The following is a 20,566-nucleotide window of genomic DNA, read 5'->3' as shown; positions in this document are numbered from 1 at the left end:
TTAAACCGATCTATAAGGGTACCATTCTGGCCACCATTGTAAGGGGAGTCATTCATCCTACTGACCACCAATGTAAGGGGAGTTTTCTTAAAGGCAATCTTTCTCCCTGGGCTCCCTGCTCCATTCAGCAGTGAACGGGGCTTTGCTCCCATCCAAGTGGTCAATCACATTCCTTCTTGGCCAGCCAGACAGTAGTATGATCCTGGTGGCTCGTTGCTAGGGGTGGATCTTATTAAACCGATCTATAAGGGTACCATTCTGGCCACCATTGTAAGGGGAGTCATTCATCCCACTGACCACCAATGTAAGGGGAATTTTCTTAAAGGCAATCTTTCTCCCTGGGCTCCCTGCTCCATTCAGCAGTGAACGGGGCTTTGCTCCCATCCAAGTGGTCAATCACATTCCTTCTTGGCCAGCCAGACAGTAGTATGATCCTGGTGGCTCGTTGCTAGGGGTGGATCTTATTAAACCGATCTATAAGGGTACCATTCTGGCCACCATTGTAAGGGGAGTCATTCATCCCACTGACCACCAATGTAAGGGGAATTTTCTTAAAGGCAATCTTTCTCCCTGGGCTCCCTGCTCCATTCAGCAGTGAACGGGGCTTTGCTCCCATCCAAGTGGTCAATCACATTCCTTCTTGGCCAGCCAGACAGTAGTATGATCCTGGTGCTTCGTTGCTAGGGGTGGATCTTATTAAGCTGCAGTGGTAGCCACTTCCCCTGATGATGTCTGTGATGATTGCCCAATGGATAAAATTCAAAACATTAACAATAACATATAAAGCCATTTATAACTCTGCCCCCAATTATATCACCAATCTTGTCTCCAAATATCAACCACACTGTACTCTCCGCTCCTCGCACGACCTCCTGCTCTCTAGCTCCCTTGTCTCCTCCTCCCATACTCGTCTCCAGGACTTCTCCAGAGCTTCCCCACATCCTCTGGAACTCTCTACCCCAATTTATCAGACTATCGTCTACTCTTCTCACTTTTAGGTGATCTCTGAAAACCTATCTCTTCAGGGAAGCCTATCCTGCCCTCAGCTAATAATGGAATCTTCTACTCTTCCAACCAGTCCATCCCCCACAGTTACTACCTTTTGTACCACTAGCCCCTCCCTCCTAGATTGTAAGCTCCAAAGAGCAGGGCCCTCCTAACCCTCTTGTATTGTATTAATATGCACTTATTTGGTGGTGGTTATATTTAGTTGTGTGATTTGGTTTGCGCTATTATTTGTGATTTGTATATTTTTCACATTTGATACAACTTTGATGTGACTTTTATACGACTTTTACACTCTTTGGCACTGAAGGCTTATCAAAGTCGCATCAAATAGTTCAGGAACCTTTTCTGAAGTCACAGCAAATTTAGTAGTGTCAATTGGAACAGCTCTCAAAGAGATACATGGCATGTCACATGTCCTGCCACTTTGGGTCTCACAAGTTGGATCCTAACTCGCAGAAGTGTGAATCAAGCATAACCCTCAAAAGTTGTATGAAAGTCATACGTGAATGTTTTACATGTAGCAGTGGTGCGACAGTATGTCTGACTTTGCAGAGGGACAAGTCACATCCAAGTCGCACCCATCCAAAATTGTGTCAAATCTCAGTCAAAAGTTTCACCAAATTTGCGCTCCAAAGTTGGACAATTGTGATTGAAGCTTTAATCCTCTAATAAAATCTTTTACATAAGGGAGCTATTTTACCTGCAAAGGCACTGTAATTCTGTCCATCCAGTGCTGAGATTTACATTGCTTTACCACACAGTACTGACTGGCAGGGAACAAGACCTGACTTTTATTGCTGCAGTACAGAAACATTTACAGGTCTTGCCCCTCTCCTAACCCGTGACTCTACAATGAAATGTAAAAACAGCAGGCTGATGAGCTCATCTTCGCTCTGTACTCTACTCCTATCAACATGCTCTCATGCACCATAGGCTCCTTGTACTATTTTCCCTTCCCCGACTCTGGGCTCTGCTGTACATAGGCTGCAAGATGCTTATACTGGGTCAAATTCATGTACTTATATTGCGTGCATTTAAAAGAAAAAAAATGCATTTAATGATACAATAATGTATAAAGAGCTGCATTAATGTGTGCCTTTTATATTGGCCTTAATAAGAATAATACTGATATTAAAAAGAAATAGTGTTTTGGGAACGGCATAAATTCCTGTTCACTGCTTTGATCACAGTAGCAAGTTTTATAGGAAATCTAAATAAATGTATACCAAGCCTGAAATTTAAAGGTAGCATAAGCAGTAAACAGCGGCGTTTTATTTGCACATCTGAATTTCCGGCTGAAGCAGACAGAATAATAAAAGGCTGTTCGGCTCCTAATAAAAAGGCTGCAATGGAGATTTTTTTTTTTCAAGCCCGTGTTTCTGTATCCCTGACAGCGGATGACATTTTCCTCTTTGAAATGTCTTTATTAAAGCTACTGTGGTTTGTGATATTGTACCAGCCTGTCAGAGAGGAAAAAAAAATCCATTTCTGAGCGTAAAGTCCGAAAATGTCCTTAGAAATGAGTTTTTCTGCTTAACAAGACTGGATGATAACAGGGAAGCAACTGTAGACATTTAACCCCTTCACGTTCACAACAATAGGTTATGCTGGCACCTTCAAGGTGATTGGACACTGGCAAAAAAAAAGCTAAGACAGGAAGTTCCCTCCCTGATATAACCGATTCCCTTGAGGCCAAGCTTCAATTTTTATACAAGTGTAGCTTCCTTGCCCCAAACAGGGGCTATTAGTCTAAATTTTGTTTTTTCCTGGTGGTAGTCAGCTTCCTCTAATTGTCTAGTTGTTCACTTGGTCTTTCCCTAAACTCAGTGAGCCTGCGATTTGTCATTGTCACCAGTAGTTGTCACTGGTATCAATGGCAATAGAATGAAATTTCAGCCTTAAGCCAACCCAGTAGGAAGTTCAGGCCGCTGATGCATGCTGGGTGAGGATATAAATATTTGGGCCAGGCCATGTGCTCTCTCTTCCCCTGGGCTGAGGCCTGGGTAGGTACTGCTGAATGTAGCTCTGTTGTTAGGCCAATAGCCAGTTTGGGGCCCACTGTGTGATCATTGAATTGATCGTGGAGCTGTCCTGAATGGTGTGAAAGAAGCTGTGCTAGCCAAGGAAAACATCCAGAGGAGGACCCTTGCGGGAAAGAGCCAGGAAGAAGGCTGGTCTCTCAGAAGGGTCTGGTAACTTACGTGAAGGAAACACTGAAATGTGGGAATGTACTTACAGTGTTACAAGGTCGGTTTAAGGGTTGTGATGCTGTGAAGCTGGACATTGATCTGGAGAGGTTGTAAGTGATTTGCTGTGGTATCCAAAACCCTCACCCCCTTACCTATACTACAATAAAACTTTAAAAAGACAAAAGTGACTGGCGCCCGATATTCCTTCTCAATTCCCCATTTAAGCCATGGACTCAGCCCTTGGGCCAAAAGGTAAACACCCCATCTCTGGATGTGCCTTCCTGCCTCTGGGGTGTGGGGGTACACTAGTGTCTCCTTTTCCAATGAAGCTCATTCTACTAAGAGTGTTGGAACTTCCTGGACTAGTCATCAGGCTCAGTAACTCAAGTTTGTAAAGCTGTTGACTGGGATTCAGTTCATGCCTTTGGGCACTCCTTTCAGTTGGTGCATCTTGCAGGCACCTGTGTGAGTTTCTTGGTGGTTGGTTGTTTGTCATTGCTTTAGGACATTCCTATCATTATGAATTTGGAGATACAAAAAAAAGTCACATTTTTGGTTACCTATAAAATCACAGGACACAGAGATTATATCTGCGAGGGCACTTCTTGACTTTGCTTTTTTGTAAATGTCCAGTCACCTGAAGGTACCAGCAAAACCCTTTCTTTATGAATTTGAAGATGCTCTGTGTCCAGGGATGTACTCAAAGAAAATAATTTTACTGGTTACCAAAAATCGGACTATTTCATCAAACTGACATCTTGTTGTGTTTTCCGTCACTGGTTCAGATGAAGTTTAAAGCCATTAGAATTAGTTTGAAATGTTCATTTAGTTTTCTAACAGTTAATGAGTCAACTCCACCATTTATGACTGCAGAGACGATGACATTTGAATAAAAAGTATAGACATTTTTTCTTGATCAAATGAAATTTTAATGGTAAGATTTGAATGGTGGTAGTCCTCAGAAGTCCAAGAGGTCAAAAATGAAGGACCATAAGATAGTTTGGAGTGTCCACTAGAACAATAAGGGGAGAGGCGAGAGAGCCCTTACAATGTACTGTGTGTCATTGGTGTAGTTGTTGAATCAAAAATGATGATCTATGTAGAGAAAATCAAATCAACTTACATCTGGTGTGGTTGCAGTAGCATATAGGGTGAGTTGAGGAAAATGGAAAGACAGTACTGGACCTGTAGGCGTATTTTGCTGGTATTGTTCTCTTAAGGTATTAATGTTGGTGTAAATGATCTGGTTCCCAGGCAGGCGGCTTCTGCACCCCAGAGGATTTCCACAGTCTCCTTGGCTTGTAGTGTGATGTCAAAAAAGTTGAAACTGAAGTGCCACAACACTGCTAAAAGGTTTAGGTGTCCTTTTATCATGGTGCGGTATATGGCCGCTGCTCAGTTCTCCGGCATTCTCAGAGGAAAGAGTTCTCCTCTGAATGCCTTTTTATGAAGCAGTGTAGATCATTTCTCCGAATGAAGGGAGAAACGAACTACAAACGCTTTGAACGCTGGAAAATGGCTGCTGTTACTATAATCTTGCGAGATTACAGTAAGAGATCACTCAAACACCGTTTACAAAGCAGTAGTAAATTATTGCTGCTTCATTTGCGGTTCCCCCGATTCTTCAGCTCTGGGCTGGAGAAACTGGAGGGAGAACACAGATCGCTAGTGAAGGGCTGACATCGCTCCTTCATATACTGGCCATCTGTGTGCTGAGATGATCAGTGGAGAACATGTTCTCCACTGATCATCTCTGTTTCCTAAACCATTAATGATCGGAGATCAGCAATGATCCTTAGGATCCGCTGCTCTCTGTTTCATAAAAGGACACCTTAATCCTTTAACCATTAGCCGCCCGGCCTATAGCCGTTTGGCGGTCGCAAAAATGCATTAGCTTTCCGGGGTGTACGCCATTTGGCGTCCTCCCGCACATGCACAGTTTGCGCGGTTGCAGTGCCGCGCAGCAGCGCGATCTATCACCGGCCGTGTACCTCGGACACGGCCAATGACAGATCTGAGTACCGGCCCCTGTTGCCGGTACCATGTGACCTGCTGTGACCAATCACCAATCACAGCAGGTCACATGACAGTTGTATACAATGGATGGCTTCATTCATGCCATCCATTGTATATTAGTGTCTAGCTGTGAATAGTCACAGCAGGTCACATGCACATGTCATGTGATTAGCTCTGGCCAAATCACAGCTAAGCACAAAAAAAAAAAAAAACCTGAATGAATCGATGTCATTCAGGTAAATGCTTGCTTATAGCAAAGTAATTCTTTACTATAAGCAAATTGTGTAAAAAAAAATACTGATCACTTCCCCAAAGTAGTACAATGTTACTATGGTAACATTGTACTACTTTAGTCATAGTAAAATATGAAAAAAAATCTTAAAAAAAAATGTAATAAAAAATTAAGAATAATAAAAAAATTAAAAAAAAATATATATATATATATTTTTTTTTTTTTTCATACTGTCACCAGTCAGTGTCCCTGTTCACCGCCATGCCAGTTATATGATGATGCTGTACTGCACTGGTGACAGTATGTAAAAAAAAAAATAGGGAAAATAATTTTTTCCATTTTCCGAAAAATTATGACAAAAAAAATACAACTTCAAAAAACTCGCCATGCCTCTTATGAAGTACGTCGGACTGTCTACTTTACAAAAAGGGGTCATTTGGGGGATATCTGTACTGTCCTGACATTTGGGGGATATCTGTACTGTCCTGACATTTGGGGGATATCTGTACTGTCCTGACATTTGGGGGATATCTGTACTGTTCTGACATTTGCGGGATATCTGTACTGTTCTGACATTCTTGGACCAAGAAATTAGATTGGCTGTCAGTACTTCAGGATTGATCAATATTCAGATCTATACCATAGTTTGTGAACTCTATAACTTTCCAACAAACTAAAAAATACATCCTAATTTGGGTTATTTTCACCAAAGACATGTAGCAGAATACATCTCGGCCTAAATTTATGAAGAACAATTATTTATTTGTAAACTTTTATAACAGAAACAAAGAAAAACGTGTTTTTTTTTCAAAATTTTTGTTTTTTTTTGTTAATTTAGCAAAAAATAAAAACCCCGGCAGTGATTAAATACCACCAAAAGAAAGCTCTAGTTGTATGAAGAAAATGATAAAATTTTAGTTTGGGTAGAATGTTGTATGACCTCCCAATTGTCATTCAAAGTGTGAGAGCGCTGAAACCTGAAAAATGGCCTGGGCAGGAAGGTGTAAAATTGCCCGGTATTGAAATGGTTAAGGTCCAGGGTACTATTCAAAAACTAGTTAACGCGTTCCAGGGGTCCAAGTGCCCCCTTCATCAGCGCTTTATGGGCAACAAAGTGAACAAACCAGAAGTGAACTGGACCAACAATTGTATTTTTTCCAGTGTGAATCAAAAGCACAGGCCTAATCAGCAGCTTGTTTTTCAGCCCAAAAAAAAAAAAAAAAAAAAAACATGGGGAAAATTAAAAAACACATTGGATTGCTGCATAGATCTGACAGAAATACACAAAGCACACCAAGATTCAAGAAGTATATACATGACGAATGGATGTAGACAATATTTACTAATCCTGGAGTCCAACGTTAAAGCTTTCCTCATAGACAGTTGTAAGGAAACGCTCTGTAAATTGGGATGAATGTGATGAACTTGGTGGAATCAGATATTGGTTTTGTGCTCACATCCCTTGGTAGCAGAGGGCTGAGCAGATGTGTTCCTGAAAGCCAGTAGGCCACTAGCTACAGGCGTCCATCGTGAGCACGTAGCGAGCTTTGTCTGGCGAGCAACGCTTGTGTTTGTGTGTGACTGCGGGAGGGATGAAGTCAGAAGGCAAACAGAATTAAAAATAGTTCTCCCGGGCATGGATACATCACAGTGAAAAATCTTCCCTTCTAATGTCTGATCACTCAGCAGACCATTGGCAGCCATGACTGCTGGAGGGAAAGGTTAAGGGCCAACTCCATCCAAAAATCTCTGATGATAGGTGAAATACATGCAAAGGAATCATTCTACCTCCCTGTTTCCAGCAGTCAGCTCAGAGAGCAGATGTAGATCGGGGCTTTTTTTTCTCAGAGAATAGGGGCAGGACCATAACCAAGCCCCCACTCAAAACAACTCTCCTCCCCCCATACATACACCCAACAAGCGACATCAAATAGTAGGTGTGGTCAAATTTCACTAACAGTGGGAGGGTCTTAAAGGGGCATTAAGTACCAGGAAGGCACTACGTCCAGAGTGAAGAATTCAGGGGTGCACACTCTGTTCAGAGTGCAGGGTTCAGGGGCGCATTACACACAGAGTGCAGAGTTCAGGAGTGCATTACACACAGAGTGCAGAGTTCAGGGGTGCATTACACACAGAGTGCAGAGTTCAGGGGTGCACTACACACAGAGTGCAGAGTTCAGGGGTGCACTACACACAGAGTGCAGAGTTCAGGGGTATGATATGCACAGAGTGCAGAGTTCAGGGGTGTGCTACGCACATAGTGAAGAATTCAGGGGTGTGCTAAACACAGAGGGCAGAGTTCAAGGTGCAATATGCACAGAGCGCAGAGTTCAGGAGTATGCTACGCACAGAGTGAAGAGTTCAGGGGTACACTACATACAGAGTACAGAGTTCAGGGGTGTACTAGGTACAGAGTGCAGAGTTCAAGGGTCAATGACTGTCGGGGATCGCCGCAGCGCTGGGCTCGGCGCAGGCGCAGTGCACCGCCCTGTGCAGGGACGCGGGCACTGGGACCTGGCCGACCGCGACAATCGAGTTCGCGCATGCGCAGTAGAGATCGCGGGCATGCGCGCGGCACCAATGACAGCACAGGGCGGGATATTTAACTGGCCCTGAGCTGTCATTCAGTGCCTTCTGGTCTTCCCTGTGAACCTGCGAACCTGTGCCTTGTGAGTTATTGACCCGGATTGTACCTGACCTTGCTATATTCTCCTGTCCTGACCCTTGCTTTGCCTGACCTCTCTCCTGGATGCCCCCTATTGGATCTGACCTGCTGTTGCTGACCTGGCGTGTGACCCGACTAGTCTCTGCCCGCTGCCTTGTACCACACCGTCCTCTTAGTTCCGACCCGGCCTGCCTGACTTCGCACTTGCTCAGCCATCCATCCATCCCTCTCAGCGGGGTCTTCAGACCTCCTCATATCAGGCGCTCCTCCATGGGAGCCCCCGGCGTATACCACTACCACTGACAGGTATACCCAGTAGTCACGACCTGGTCTCAGGGCGCTCCAAGTCCATCCCCACCATCAGGGGCCCTGGTGAACAAGTGCCCTGGGACTTAGACTCCGTGCGCTGGGGACGCCTACTCAGTGGAGCGCTGGTGGTACCGCCGGGCGGTCCCTTACAATGACATTGTAAAATAGGGCATGTAGCCATATAGGTCAATGATGTCACTAGGATCCCAGCATCTTTCCTTTATATGCATCTGCGGGCCAAGGAATTCCCCAACATTTGACAGTTTCCAGTGGGTTCTTAGCTCATCACTACTGGGCACCATGTCTAAGGGATGTACTTATTTATGCTGAGCACTGTATATATTATATATACTGTATATATATATATATATATATATATATATATATATATATATATATATATATATATATACACACACACACACACACACAGTGGGGAAAATAATTATTTATTCCCTGAAGATTTTGTAAGTTTTCCCCCTTACAAAGAAATGAAGGGTCTAATTTTTATCATGGTGTATTTTAAGTGATAGAGACAGAATATCAATCACAAATCCAGAAAAAAACACATGATACAAATCTTATAAATTGAGTTGCAGTTCAGTGAGTAAAATAAGTATTTGATCCACTACCAATGCACAATAATTCTGGCTCCCATAGACTGGCTATGCACTTACGTGGTACACAGATTTAAGAAGGTGCTCTTAATGACAACTCGTTATGTGTATAAAAGACACCTGTTCACAGCAACTCTTTCTTGGGCACCACCATGGGCAAGACCAAAGAGCTATCAAAAGATGTCAGGGACAAGATCGTAGACTTGCACAAGGCTGGAATGGGCTACAAGACCATCAGTAAGAAGCTTGGTGAGAAGGAGACAATTGCTGGAGTGATTATTCACAAATGGAAGAACTACAAAATAACCATCCATCTCCCTCGGTCTGGAGCTGCATGCAAGATTTCATCTCATGGAGTAAGGATGATCGTGAGAAAAGTGAGGGATCAGCCCATAACTACATGGGAGGAGCTTGTGAATGATCTCAAGGCAGTTGGGACCACAGTTACCAAACAAACCATTGGTAACACAATACGCTGCCATGGATTGAAATCCTGCAGCATCCGCAAGGTCCCCCTCCTCAAGATGGCACATGCCCAGGCTCGTCTGAAGTTTGTCAATGAACATCTAAATGATTCAGAGAAGGATTGGGAGAAAGTGCTGTGGTCAGATGAGACCAAAATTGAGCTCTTTGGCATTAACTTGACTCGCCATGTTTAGAAGAAGAAAAATGCTGACTATGACCCTATGAACATCATCCCTACGGTCAAGCACGGAGGTGGGAACATTATACTTTGGGGCTGTTTCTCTGCTAAAGGTGCAGGCTGACTTTGCCGCATTGAGGGGCCAATGGATGGGGCCATGTATTGTCAAATCTGGGATGAGAACCTTCTTCCCTCAGAACACTGAAGATGGGTTGTGGATGGGTCTTCCAGCATGACAATGACACAAAACATATCACCAAGGCAGGTTACAATCCTGCGCAATGTCCTTTTGTCTCTTTCAGTCAGTTGGCCATGCCGACTGTGCTTATGCTTATCAATCAACATTTTCCTGAAAACTGTATATGACGCCATAACCTTTGATACTGGACCTCACGACACGGCAAATAAAATGGCAACTTTAGTCACAGGGGCAACAGTTAAGCGGCACCAACAATTTGCCCTCTTTGAAGCTCAGGAAGCTCTGACACAACTCCGTATTACTACTGGAGCACCTAGTAAATGACGAAAGTGTGGCTTCCCACCTGTTAGCTAGGTGTCTCATCACACAGCAGAAGCAAAAGAATGTTACATCACTTCTGCTTCCCCTGCAAAACATGTTGTCACTTTCACACCTGCAAATTATGTAGTGTTTCCATATTTTTGTCTAACCCCTCTATGTAAGTTAATACTTTTGCATTACTTTCGGTGCAGCCCTTGTACATATACTCCCCGGCCACTTAATTAGGTACAGCTTGCTAGTGCCAAGAAAATCTTTCCCACACCATGACACCAGCACCACCAGCCTGAACCGCTGATACAAGGCAGGATGGATCCATGCTTTCTTGTTGTGTACATCAGATTCTGACCCTACCATCTGAATGTCGCAACAACCAGTCTGCCCATTCCCCTCTGACCTCTAACATCAACAAGGCATTTTCATCCACACAACTGCCGCTTACTGGATATTTTCTCTTTTTCGGACCATTCTTTGTAAACCCTAGAGATGGTTGTGCGTGAAAATCCCAGTAGATCAGCAGTTTTTGAAATACTCAGACCAGCTCGTCTGGCATCAACAACCATGCCACATTCAAAATCACATACAGTAATTCCCCTTTTTTCCCCATTCTGATGCTCAGTTTGAACTTCAGAAAGTCGTCTTTACTACATCTAGATTCCTAAAAGCATTGAGTTGCTGCCATGTGATTGGCTGATTAGCAATTTGTGTAACCAAGCAAATGAACAGGTGTACCTAATAAAGTGGCCAGTGAGTATAGATAGATATGTACGTATGAGGGGCATGAAGTCAAACTGGAACTTTTGAGTTTTTTTAATAAAAGAACAAATTTCAAGGAGTGGAAACTGCATTTATTTTTCAACATACTCCCCTGCTACATTTATACACTTATCCCAGAATTTAACCAATGCCTGGAAAGCTTCGGCATAGAAAGATGTGTCAGTACACCTGAACCATCCTAGGACAGCCGGCTTCACTTCATCATCATTGTGTTCACCGTTCCCACAGATTCATCTCATGACAGGTTATGCGTTGATTATCCAGAATCAGGTGTTCTATGTGCTGAATGCTCACAGGAATGACTGCTGTGCACTGGGAACCACCACGGTCGGGATCGTCACTGACAGACGTACGGCCATCTTTGAAATGTTTACACCATTCAAATGTCTTACCGCAGCTGAGCGTCTCATCACCGTACTGTGCTTGAAGTCTTCTGTAGATATCTGTGGGATTTACACCTTCGTTCACAAGAAACTTCATCACCACACGGTGTTCCATGCACACACTAACACTGTTGTCTGCCATCTTGATTAATGGTCTCTGGACTGGCCCGTGACATGTGCGCCACCTATCAGTAATAGGACACACTTGCCACTTACTACCAGGGGCGGACTGACAACTCATGGGGCCCCCGGACAATAGGGGATCATGTCCTTGCCCACACTCAAACCACACCCAAAAAGGCCTATGAAAGGTACCAAGGGCATCTAATGGGGCCCCCTACCGACCCAGGGCCCTCGGGCAGTGCCCGAGTGTCTGAATGGTCAGTCCACCCCTGCTTACTACTACGTGTAGGACTGCCATGCTAGCATCCCTTTTTATATCTGTAAAATTAAAAGTCCCAGGTTAACGTGAACGCCCCTTGTATATTCATTACCAAAATTTTGCTGAAATCTGATCCTCAACAGAACTTCAGGGAAATGCAAAACTGTCATCTTCGCTAATCCCTAAAGGCCATCACCAAGCATTATAGACAGGACACGTCATTATGCCACCAACCCCAGGAAGCCAAGTTTCATAAACCAATAAGCTGTAAAAACATCACTAATATAAATGAATCAAACTACCCGGTAAACACTTTATTGTCCATAAGGATGGCTGTCATCAAAGGCATTAATTGAAACTTAGATGACTTGCACCCAGGGGCGGACTGACAACTCATGGGGCCCCCGGGCAATAGGGGATCATGGGGTTCCTGTGTCCTTGCCCAAACTCAAAAAAGCCTATGAAAAAGGTAGCAAGGGCATTTTATGGGGCCCCCTACTGACCCCGGGCCCTCGGGCAGTGCCCAAGTTTCCAAATGGTCAGTCCGCCCCTGCTTGCACCCTTAGATGAACATAGACTTGGTCAATAAATACACCCATCTCTGAAAGTACGGCAGGTAATTATTGTTTCCCTAGAAACCAGTGTTACTCTGCACTGAATACTACTGACAGATGGAACATGGCCAACGTAAGTAACTGCTGTTGCCACTTTAAATCTCCTAGTCAATGAACACCGTGATAAATACAAATTGGGCTTATATAAGCTTTCCCTCCAGTCTCGCACAGTTGTAGCGGCTCCTCTCCTGGATTGAAATGGTTTACTCTGATTTCACTGCACACTGTGAGCTTCTCTCAATGTGTAATAGAAGCTGCAGCAAGAGCGCCTAGAAACACTTTAATAATGTACAGTAGCTTTTACCAGCCTTACATGTTGCCCTACGTTCAGTTCCAAAGGCTTACATACAAGAAATCCAATGTAAAGTACAGTCCGCTCTTACCTTTTTTTATTGCCAAATGAGAAGTAATGAAAATCATATAGAAAAAAATCCTCACAACCAAAAACACTAAACCCAGGACCCTGCATTCACTATATCTGGTCTCCCCGGACCCTGCATTCACTATATCTGGTCTCCCCGGACCCTGCATTCACTATATCTGGTCTCCCAGGACCCTGCATTCACTATATAAAGTCTCCCTGGACCCTGCATTCACTATATCTGGTCTCCCCGGACCCTACATTCACTATATCTGGTCTCCCCGGACCCTACATTCACTATATCTGCTCTCCCCGGACCCTACATTCACTATATCTGGTCTCCCCAGACCCTGCATTCACTATATCTGGTCTCCCCGGATTCTGCATTCACTATATTTGGTCTCCCAGGACCCTGCATTCACTATATCTGGTCTCCCCGGACCCTGTATTCACTATATCCAGGCTCCCAGGACCCTGAATTCACTATATTTGGTCTCCCAGGACCCTACATTCACTATATCTGGTCTCCCAGGACCCCGCATTCACTATATCTGGTCTCCCCGGACCCTGCATTCACTATATCCGGTCTCCCCGGACCCTGCATTCACGATATCTGGTCTCCCCAGACCCTGCATTCACTATATCCAGTCTCCCAGGACCCTGCATTCACTATACCCGCTCTCCCTGGACCCTGCATTCAATATATCCAGTCTCCCAGGACCCTGCATTCACTTTATCTGGTCTCCCCGGATCCTGCATTCAATATATCCAGGCTCCCAGGACCCTGCATTCACTATATCTGGTCTCCCCGGACCCTGCATTCACTATATCTGGTCTCCCCGAATCCTGCACTCACTATATCTGGTCTCCCCGGACCCTGCATTCACTATATCTGGTCTCCCCGGATCCTGCATTCACTATATCTGGTCTCCCCGGATCCTGCATTCACTATATCCAGTCTCCCAGGACCCTGCATTCACTATATCCGGTCTCCCCGGACCCTGCATTCACTATATCCAGTCTCCCAGGACCCTGCATTCACTATATCTGGTCTCACCCGGGACCCTGCATGCTCTATATCTAGTCTCCCACAGTACACACAACATGGAAATGAAAATTTTTTAGTAAATATAAACTGCTAAATACCTTTTCTCATCAGCAGTTAGAGCAGCCTTGTGACAAAAAATATTAATTTACACAAAACGCTTAACAAGCCGACTACAAAAGTTGATATCGAACCATCAGGTACATCAAGGGTTAAACATTTAAATAATTTAAAAAAAATCAAGCCACAATCACCAAAGTACCTGTACTCACGCCTATCACATTATATCAAATAATCAACTCTTTATGAGTGGCATACCTATACCAAATGATATGCATTTTATACCCTCGAAATAAGGGGGACGTGCCAATTTAAAACTCCAATAATACAAAAAAATGAGACCAACGTTATATCTAAACACAACTGTATAGAACACCCTTTAATTGCTATCAATAGTGTGTTATGACACCTCAGTAGGATATAAAGTCATATAATATATTCAAAATAATCTTTATGAGAGCTTTTATAATTGCAACATTGTAAACGCTATCTTCAATAATTATATTTCAGCACCGACTGGAGGCTAACATATCTTGTCCTATAATAGACATAAAATCAACATGCAACATATATACAATGCAGCTAATACAGCAGATAATTGACTCCATATTGGAAGCAATAATGACCATCTGGGGCCCTTTTAATTGTAATATATCTCAGCATGACATCATTGAGTTATCAAATTACTCTGAAGTCATTAACCACCATGCAACTACATAAGTAGTCATCATGCAGTAGGCATGCAAACCAGTGCAGATAACGCAATGCATATGTTGTATACGGTATAGCTGGGCTTAGTAGAATAGTGTAGTGGTCTCCAAACTGTGGCCCTCGGGCTGGATACTGCCTTTTGTTTGCCTTTATCTGACCCTTTGGACACTATTTCTCCTACTGATACAAAGCACTAGTCATACAATTGACACCAAAGATGGAAAATCATTCCTTCCACTAATATCAACAGTGGGACATTATTCCTTCCACTGATACCAATGATGGGACACTATTCCTTCCGCTGAGGCCAATGATGGGGAACTATTCCTCCCACTAATACCAATGATGTGATACTATTCCTCCCACTAATATGATGTGACACTATTCCCCACACTGACAACAATGATAAGGCCCCATTCCTTCCACTGACACTAACTATGGGACACCATTCCTTCCACTGACACTAACTATGGGACACCATTCCTTCCACTGACACCAACAATGGGATACTATTCCTTCCACTGATGCCAATGATGGAGCACTGTTCCTCTCACTAACACCACTGATGTGACACTATTCCTCCCAGTGATACCAACGATGGAGCACTATAACTCTCACTAATACCAATAACGTGACACTATTCCCCACACTGACACCAAATGTGGGACACTATTCTTTCCACTGATGCCAATGATGGAGCACTAGTCCTCCCACTGACACCACTGATGTGACACTATTCCTCCCACTGGCACCATTGATGTGACACTATTCCTCCCACTGACACCAATGATGTGACACTATTCCTCCCGCTAATACAAATGATGTGACACTATTCCTCCCACTAATACCAATATTGTGACACTATTCCTCACACTGACTCCAATGATGGGGCACCATTCCTTTCACTGACACTAACGATGGGACACCATTTCCTCCACTGACACCAACAGTGGGACACTGTCTTCCACTGACACCAATGATGGGGCACTATTCCTCCCACTGAAGCCAATGATATTACACTATTCCTCACACTGGCACCAATGATGGGGCACCATTCCTTCCACTGACACCAATTATGGGGCACCATTCCTTCCACTGACACCAATTATGGGGCACCATTCCTTCCACTGACAACAACATTGGGACACGATTCCTCCCACTGACACCAACCCAACAGTGGAGCCCTATTCCTCCAATTTACACCATCGATGAGGCACTATTACTCCTCATACTAACCACAGGTGCCATGTAAATTACTTACTCCCACTGACCATCAAGACTGAAACCCTGTCTACTCCTGCCGAGGCATTTACTTATCCCACTGGCCACAGTCCAGCCCACCTAAACTCTGAAGGACAGTAAACCGGCCCTTTGTTTAGAAAGTTTGGAAACCCATGTAATAGTGTATAGTTCCTATGAGTCTTTATAGGATTAATTTTCAACCAGGCTTCCTTAGAACCCTGGGGTTCCTCCAGAGGTTGATAGGGGTTCCTATTTGATGGTGCCTGCTTAGTTCAAGGACCAATGCCATTTAACAAAGCCAGTACCATGACACCAATTCTTTTTACTGTCTGTAAGGGTAGCATTCTTACCACCACTGTAATGGTTGCATTCTTTGTACCGACCACCAATATAAGGGACATTTTTGCCACTGACCCATTATGGGTCAATGGCAAAATTGTCCCTTATATGTCTCTTAAAATTTCCCTTCATTATCAATTGGTTTGATTAGGGGTTCCCCGAGTCATCAAATTTACTTTAGGGGTTCCTCTGGGGTAACAAAGTTGAGATAGGCTGCTTTTTAGTATTCATACGCCATCTGAAAAGCAGACAGAGCTAGATGGTTTCACTCCTCATCAGGAATTGTAATTACCAGTAATGCAGCAAGCATTCAGTTTGGCCAAGATGAAGCAGAACAGAAAAGGCCACTATGTTGCGGACATGCTGTCCAACACAAATGAAGCAAAACATATAATGTATAAAGCAAAGCTTAATGGAATAATCCTTCAATTACTTCAAGTCTTTACATCATCTAAGTCACAGCCAGGACTAAATGAATCCACTCCCCACCAGAAACAGCCCCACATCCATTACATATGATACGTTGACAAGCATGTCAACATCAAAAACAATGAAGCCTTCAAAAGCTTTACAATAGTCCATCCATGGAAAGAAGACTATAAAACGTGCTTTCCACTGTGAGGAATATGACGTGGCTGGCCATATATAAAGACAGCATGGAATTATCATCTCCAAACAACAGGCTCGCTATACAGTAAATTAGTAGCTGGCAATTACAAGCTGCTGAATCAACATGGCACTTAATATAAATACCTATAAAAGTTCACCACAACCAGATAGAATATTTTTAATTTAAATTTGTATTTCCATAGCGCTGTTCTCCCTGGGGAGTCAACACACTTAGGAGGGCAGGCAGCCATTTTGCACTCAACTGAGCCACCATCATGTGCAGTGTGGGAGGAAACCAGAGTACCCAGAGGAAACCCATACAAGCATAGGTAGAAAATGCAAATGGACTGCAGGCAGTATGCTGGCTGAGGTTTCAAGACTCTAGTGCTAACCACTAAGCCACTGTGCTACCCCAGAACATGGGATGCCTACTGGCACAATGACTTGATTTACCCATAAAGGAGGCCTTCTGGAGCCTTTGGGTCCAGTGTAGCCGAAAAGGAGGTTGTAGCTGAAAATTCATTGCATACACAACAGCATATTTCACCACCACCAACAATGGCTTTCTCAATCGGAAGCTGTTATAATAGTTTTTTTTTCTACTGCTGTGTTTATCACCTTCAAGCTGCATTACACATTTTGTGATGACTGCTACCCATGTTTGGGGTGCCATTAAATTATGGTGGTATGTGGTGTAGTTCCATTTTAAAGTGTTGAACTATCCATTTTCCTGATTTATGGTCTGCTTAATCCCCAAAAAACAAAGGACATGTCATTTGTACCTTATAATCTTCCAGTTTATAAAAGAAGGCAAAAAGGGAAAGGGAGAAAAAAAAGGCAAAAACAGAAAGGGAGAAGGAAAAGCCGAAGGGGGAAAAGGGAAGGGAGAGAAGGAAAAAGGAAAAGAGAAGCAAAGAGAGAAGGAAAAGGGAAAAAAGGAAAAGGAAAAGAGAAGGAAAAGGGAAAAAAGAAAAAATAGAAGGAAAAGGAAGAGAGAAAGAAAAGGGGAAAAAAGGAAAAGGAAAGAGAGAAGGAAAAGGGAAAAAAGGAAACGGAATAATAGAAGGAAAAGAAAAGGCAAAAAAGGAAAAATAGAAGGAAAAGAAAAGGGAAAAAAGGAAAAGGAAAAATAGAAGGAAAAGGAAAGAGAGAAGGAAAAGGGAAAAAAGGAACAGGAAAAGAGAAGGAAAGAGAGAAGGAAAAGGGAAAAAAGGAAAAGGAAAAAGAGAAGGAAAACGAAAGAGAAAGAAAAGGGGAAAAAGGGAAAGAGAGAAGGAAAAGGGAAAAGGAATAATAGAAGGAAAAGAAAAGGCAAAAAAAGAAAAATAGAAGGAAAAGGAAAGAGAGAAGGAAAAGGGAAAAAAGGAAAGAGAAGGAAAAGGGAAAAAAGGAAAAGGGGAAAAAGGAAAAGGAAAGAGAAGTAAAAGGGAAAAAGGAAAATTGAAAATAGAAGGAAAAGGAAAAAGAGACGGAAAAGCGTAAAAAGGAAAAGGGAAAAAGGGAAAAGGAAAGAAAGAAGGAAAAGGGAAAAAGGAAAAGGAAAAATAGAAGGAAAAGGAAAGAGAAGGAAAAGGGAAAAAGGAAAAGGAAAAATAGAAGGAAAAGGAAAGTGAGAAGGAAAAGGGAAAAAGGAAAAATAGAAGGAAAAGGAAAGAGAGAAGGAAAATGGAAGAAGAAGGAAATGGAAAGAGAGAAGGAAAAGGAAAGAGAGAAGGAAAAGGGAAAAAAGGAAAAGGGAAAATAGAAGGAAATGGAAAGAGAGAAGGAAATGGAAAGAGAGAAGGAAAAGGGAAAATAGAAGGAAATGGAAAGAGAGAAGGAACAGGGAAAATAGAAGGAAATGGAAAGAGAGAAGGAACAGGGAAAAAAGGGAAAAAAGGAAAAGGGAAAAAAGGGAAAGGGGAAAAAAGGAAAAGGGAAAATAGAGGGAAAGGGAAAGGAATATGAATACTGAAGGAAAAGAAAAGAAAATTGAAAGGGAAAGGAAGAAGGGCAGATTGGGAAAAGTGAATTTCATTAAAAAGTGTACAACATATTTTTATCCTACTCACGTCATGATCTGATTCTCTACTCCAGGTTCCACCAGTGCCCCATCGACAAACAGCGGTGTGGTCGTAAAACTGTATTTACTCCACGTCCGGCCTTCATCAAAGCTCAACCTAGGACAAAATAAACCCAGCATCCTTAAGAAGTATCTCCCTTTAATGTTTCCTAACATAGGACATAGCTGTGCAGAAGGATGTGAGGTGCGCTGTTATGAAACGGACAGGGCGGCTGTTGTCAAAGAGTTCCGCAGAGCTTGTAGCAAAGTTCGGGATAATAACATGTGTTCTCGCCATTCACTTTGTACTCTCAGTTCTTTAGTGAGCGGCCCCTTACACTCTGTGAAGCAAATCAAAGCAATGTGGGCCTATGAAAGCTTATTGATTCGTCTTTAAATTACAACCTTCCGGGAACTGGCATTTTAAGCATTGTCCATTTCAACATTTTCTTTAATTGATGCTCAGGCTGTAAAAGCAGAAAAGACTGAATATTTCCTCACTTCTGAATATTTTCTGAGCCTGAACACATTTAGCATTAAACCTTTAGTAACAGTATAATCTATTACTGGTCTAAAAGAATTGGAAGATATCCATGGCTGTTGAAGAGAATATCTTATTTTTTCTAATTTTACTGATAAAACGCTAAAGACAAAATTCCAGCAGGTATTAAAGGCACAAATGAATGCAGTTCTGTATTTATTCATTTACCTAACCATTTATTTAATTACATTTTTCAATTAATCAATTAATTTAATTTGTTTTTAATTCATTATTTAATGTAATATGTTCCCAAGCAGTGTAAGTACCGGAAGTTGACTTGGTATCAGCCTCATGCAATTCCTGTAGGGCTCAGACTGGGAAAAGGAGGGGCAGGAGTGGTAGCCTGCTGATAGGAGGAGAGAGCAGAGTGATTGGGGGATGAGTGCATCAGTCTGCTGTTCTCCTTTCTCCTGCCAGACAGGAAAGGGAAACAACTTGTATACAGTATATGTATTTCATCTGTCTACATGTAGGTGAAAATTATAAGCATTTTAAGGTGTATTGGAAGGAAAAGAATGACTTCTATTGACATCAAACTCTAACAACTTGAATTTGTTTTGTTCCTATTAACCAGTTACTTATCTGTATGGTTAGAAGAGGTAAAAAATAATCATGTGATTTTTTTTTATCAAGAGCCATTAAGCATTAAAAAATAGATATATCAGTGATGTCACAAGTACTTCTTGCACATTGTGACTCCTCCCATAATATGGCTTCCTTTACTATGTGCAGCAACAGGTGATATTTAAATAGCAACTCCAGAAATCAAAAAGTCCATTCAATTTGCATGAATGTGTACGTCGTCTCAAAATAAAAGTTGAAAGGAAATGTTCTGTAAATCTTTGCAATACGTTCCTCGTATTTTACTGTCTCAAAAATGCTGTAGGTAGAGAAAAATGCATGGTGATTGTGATGGGAGTCACTTTGGGTGGGGGGCCCATGGAACACAGCCCCCTTTAGAGAGGTAGGGAGACCCCTGTCTCAGCTCCCCATAACCCACTTATGTGTAAGTCACCCTGTGCCTGTTAGAGGTGCAGGGTGAAATGTCCTGCTATTGTGTAGACATGTATAGTTGTGGTGGGGGTTGTTCATTGTTCACTGCCATGTGGTTGTCCCATTGTTCTATTGTGTGTCTTGCTTGGGAGCAAACTATTATGGGATGCATGTGTTTGTGTATTGGCTTGGTGGGGGATGTCTGCTATGTGTCTCTTGTTACTAAATGTATTGCCTGCCCTGTGTATATATCTTGTAACTGTGTTAAAATA

The 20,566-nt window shown here is 42.8% G+C and overlaps 1 protein-coding gene across 1 annotated transcript in view; it reads right to left on the bottom strand.

Annotated features, from left to right (window-relative positions):
- Window positions 1-20,566, bottom strand: part of SORCS3 (sortilin related VPS10 domain containing receptor 3) — a 539,459-nt gene that overhangs the window by 183,965 nt on the left and 334,928 nt on the right. The window contains exon 12 of the mRNA XM_089660701.1: window positions 18,771-18,878. Coding sequence (XP_089516827.1) covers window positions 18,771-18,878 — 108 coding nt within the window. The remainder of the gene's footprint in view (window positions 1-18,770; window positions 18,879-20,566) is intronic.

Source organism: Staurois parvus, unplaced genomic scaffold, assembly GCF_062004578.1.
Source record: "Staurois parvus isolate SC_StPar_1 unplaced genomic scaffold, SC_StPar_1.0 ptg001263l, whole genome shotgun sequence".
Classification (NCBI taxonomy): Eukaryota; Metazoa; Chordata; class Amphibia; order Anura; family Ranidae; genus Staurois; species Staurois parvus.
The sequence above is the reverse complement of the archived record's forward strand: the minus strand, read 5'-3'. Positions and strand labels throughout refer to the sequence as shown.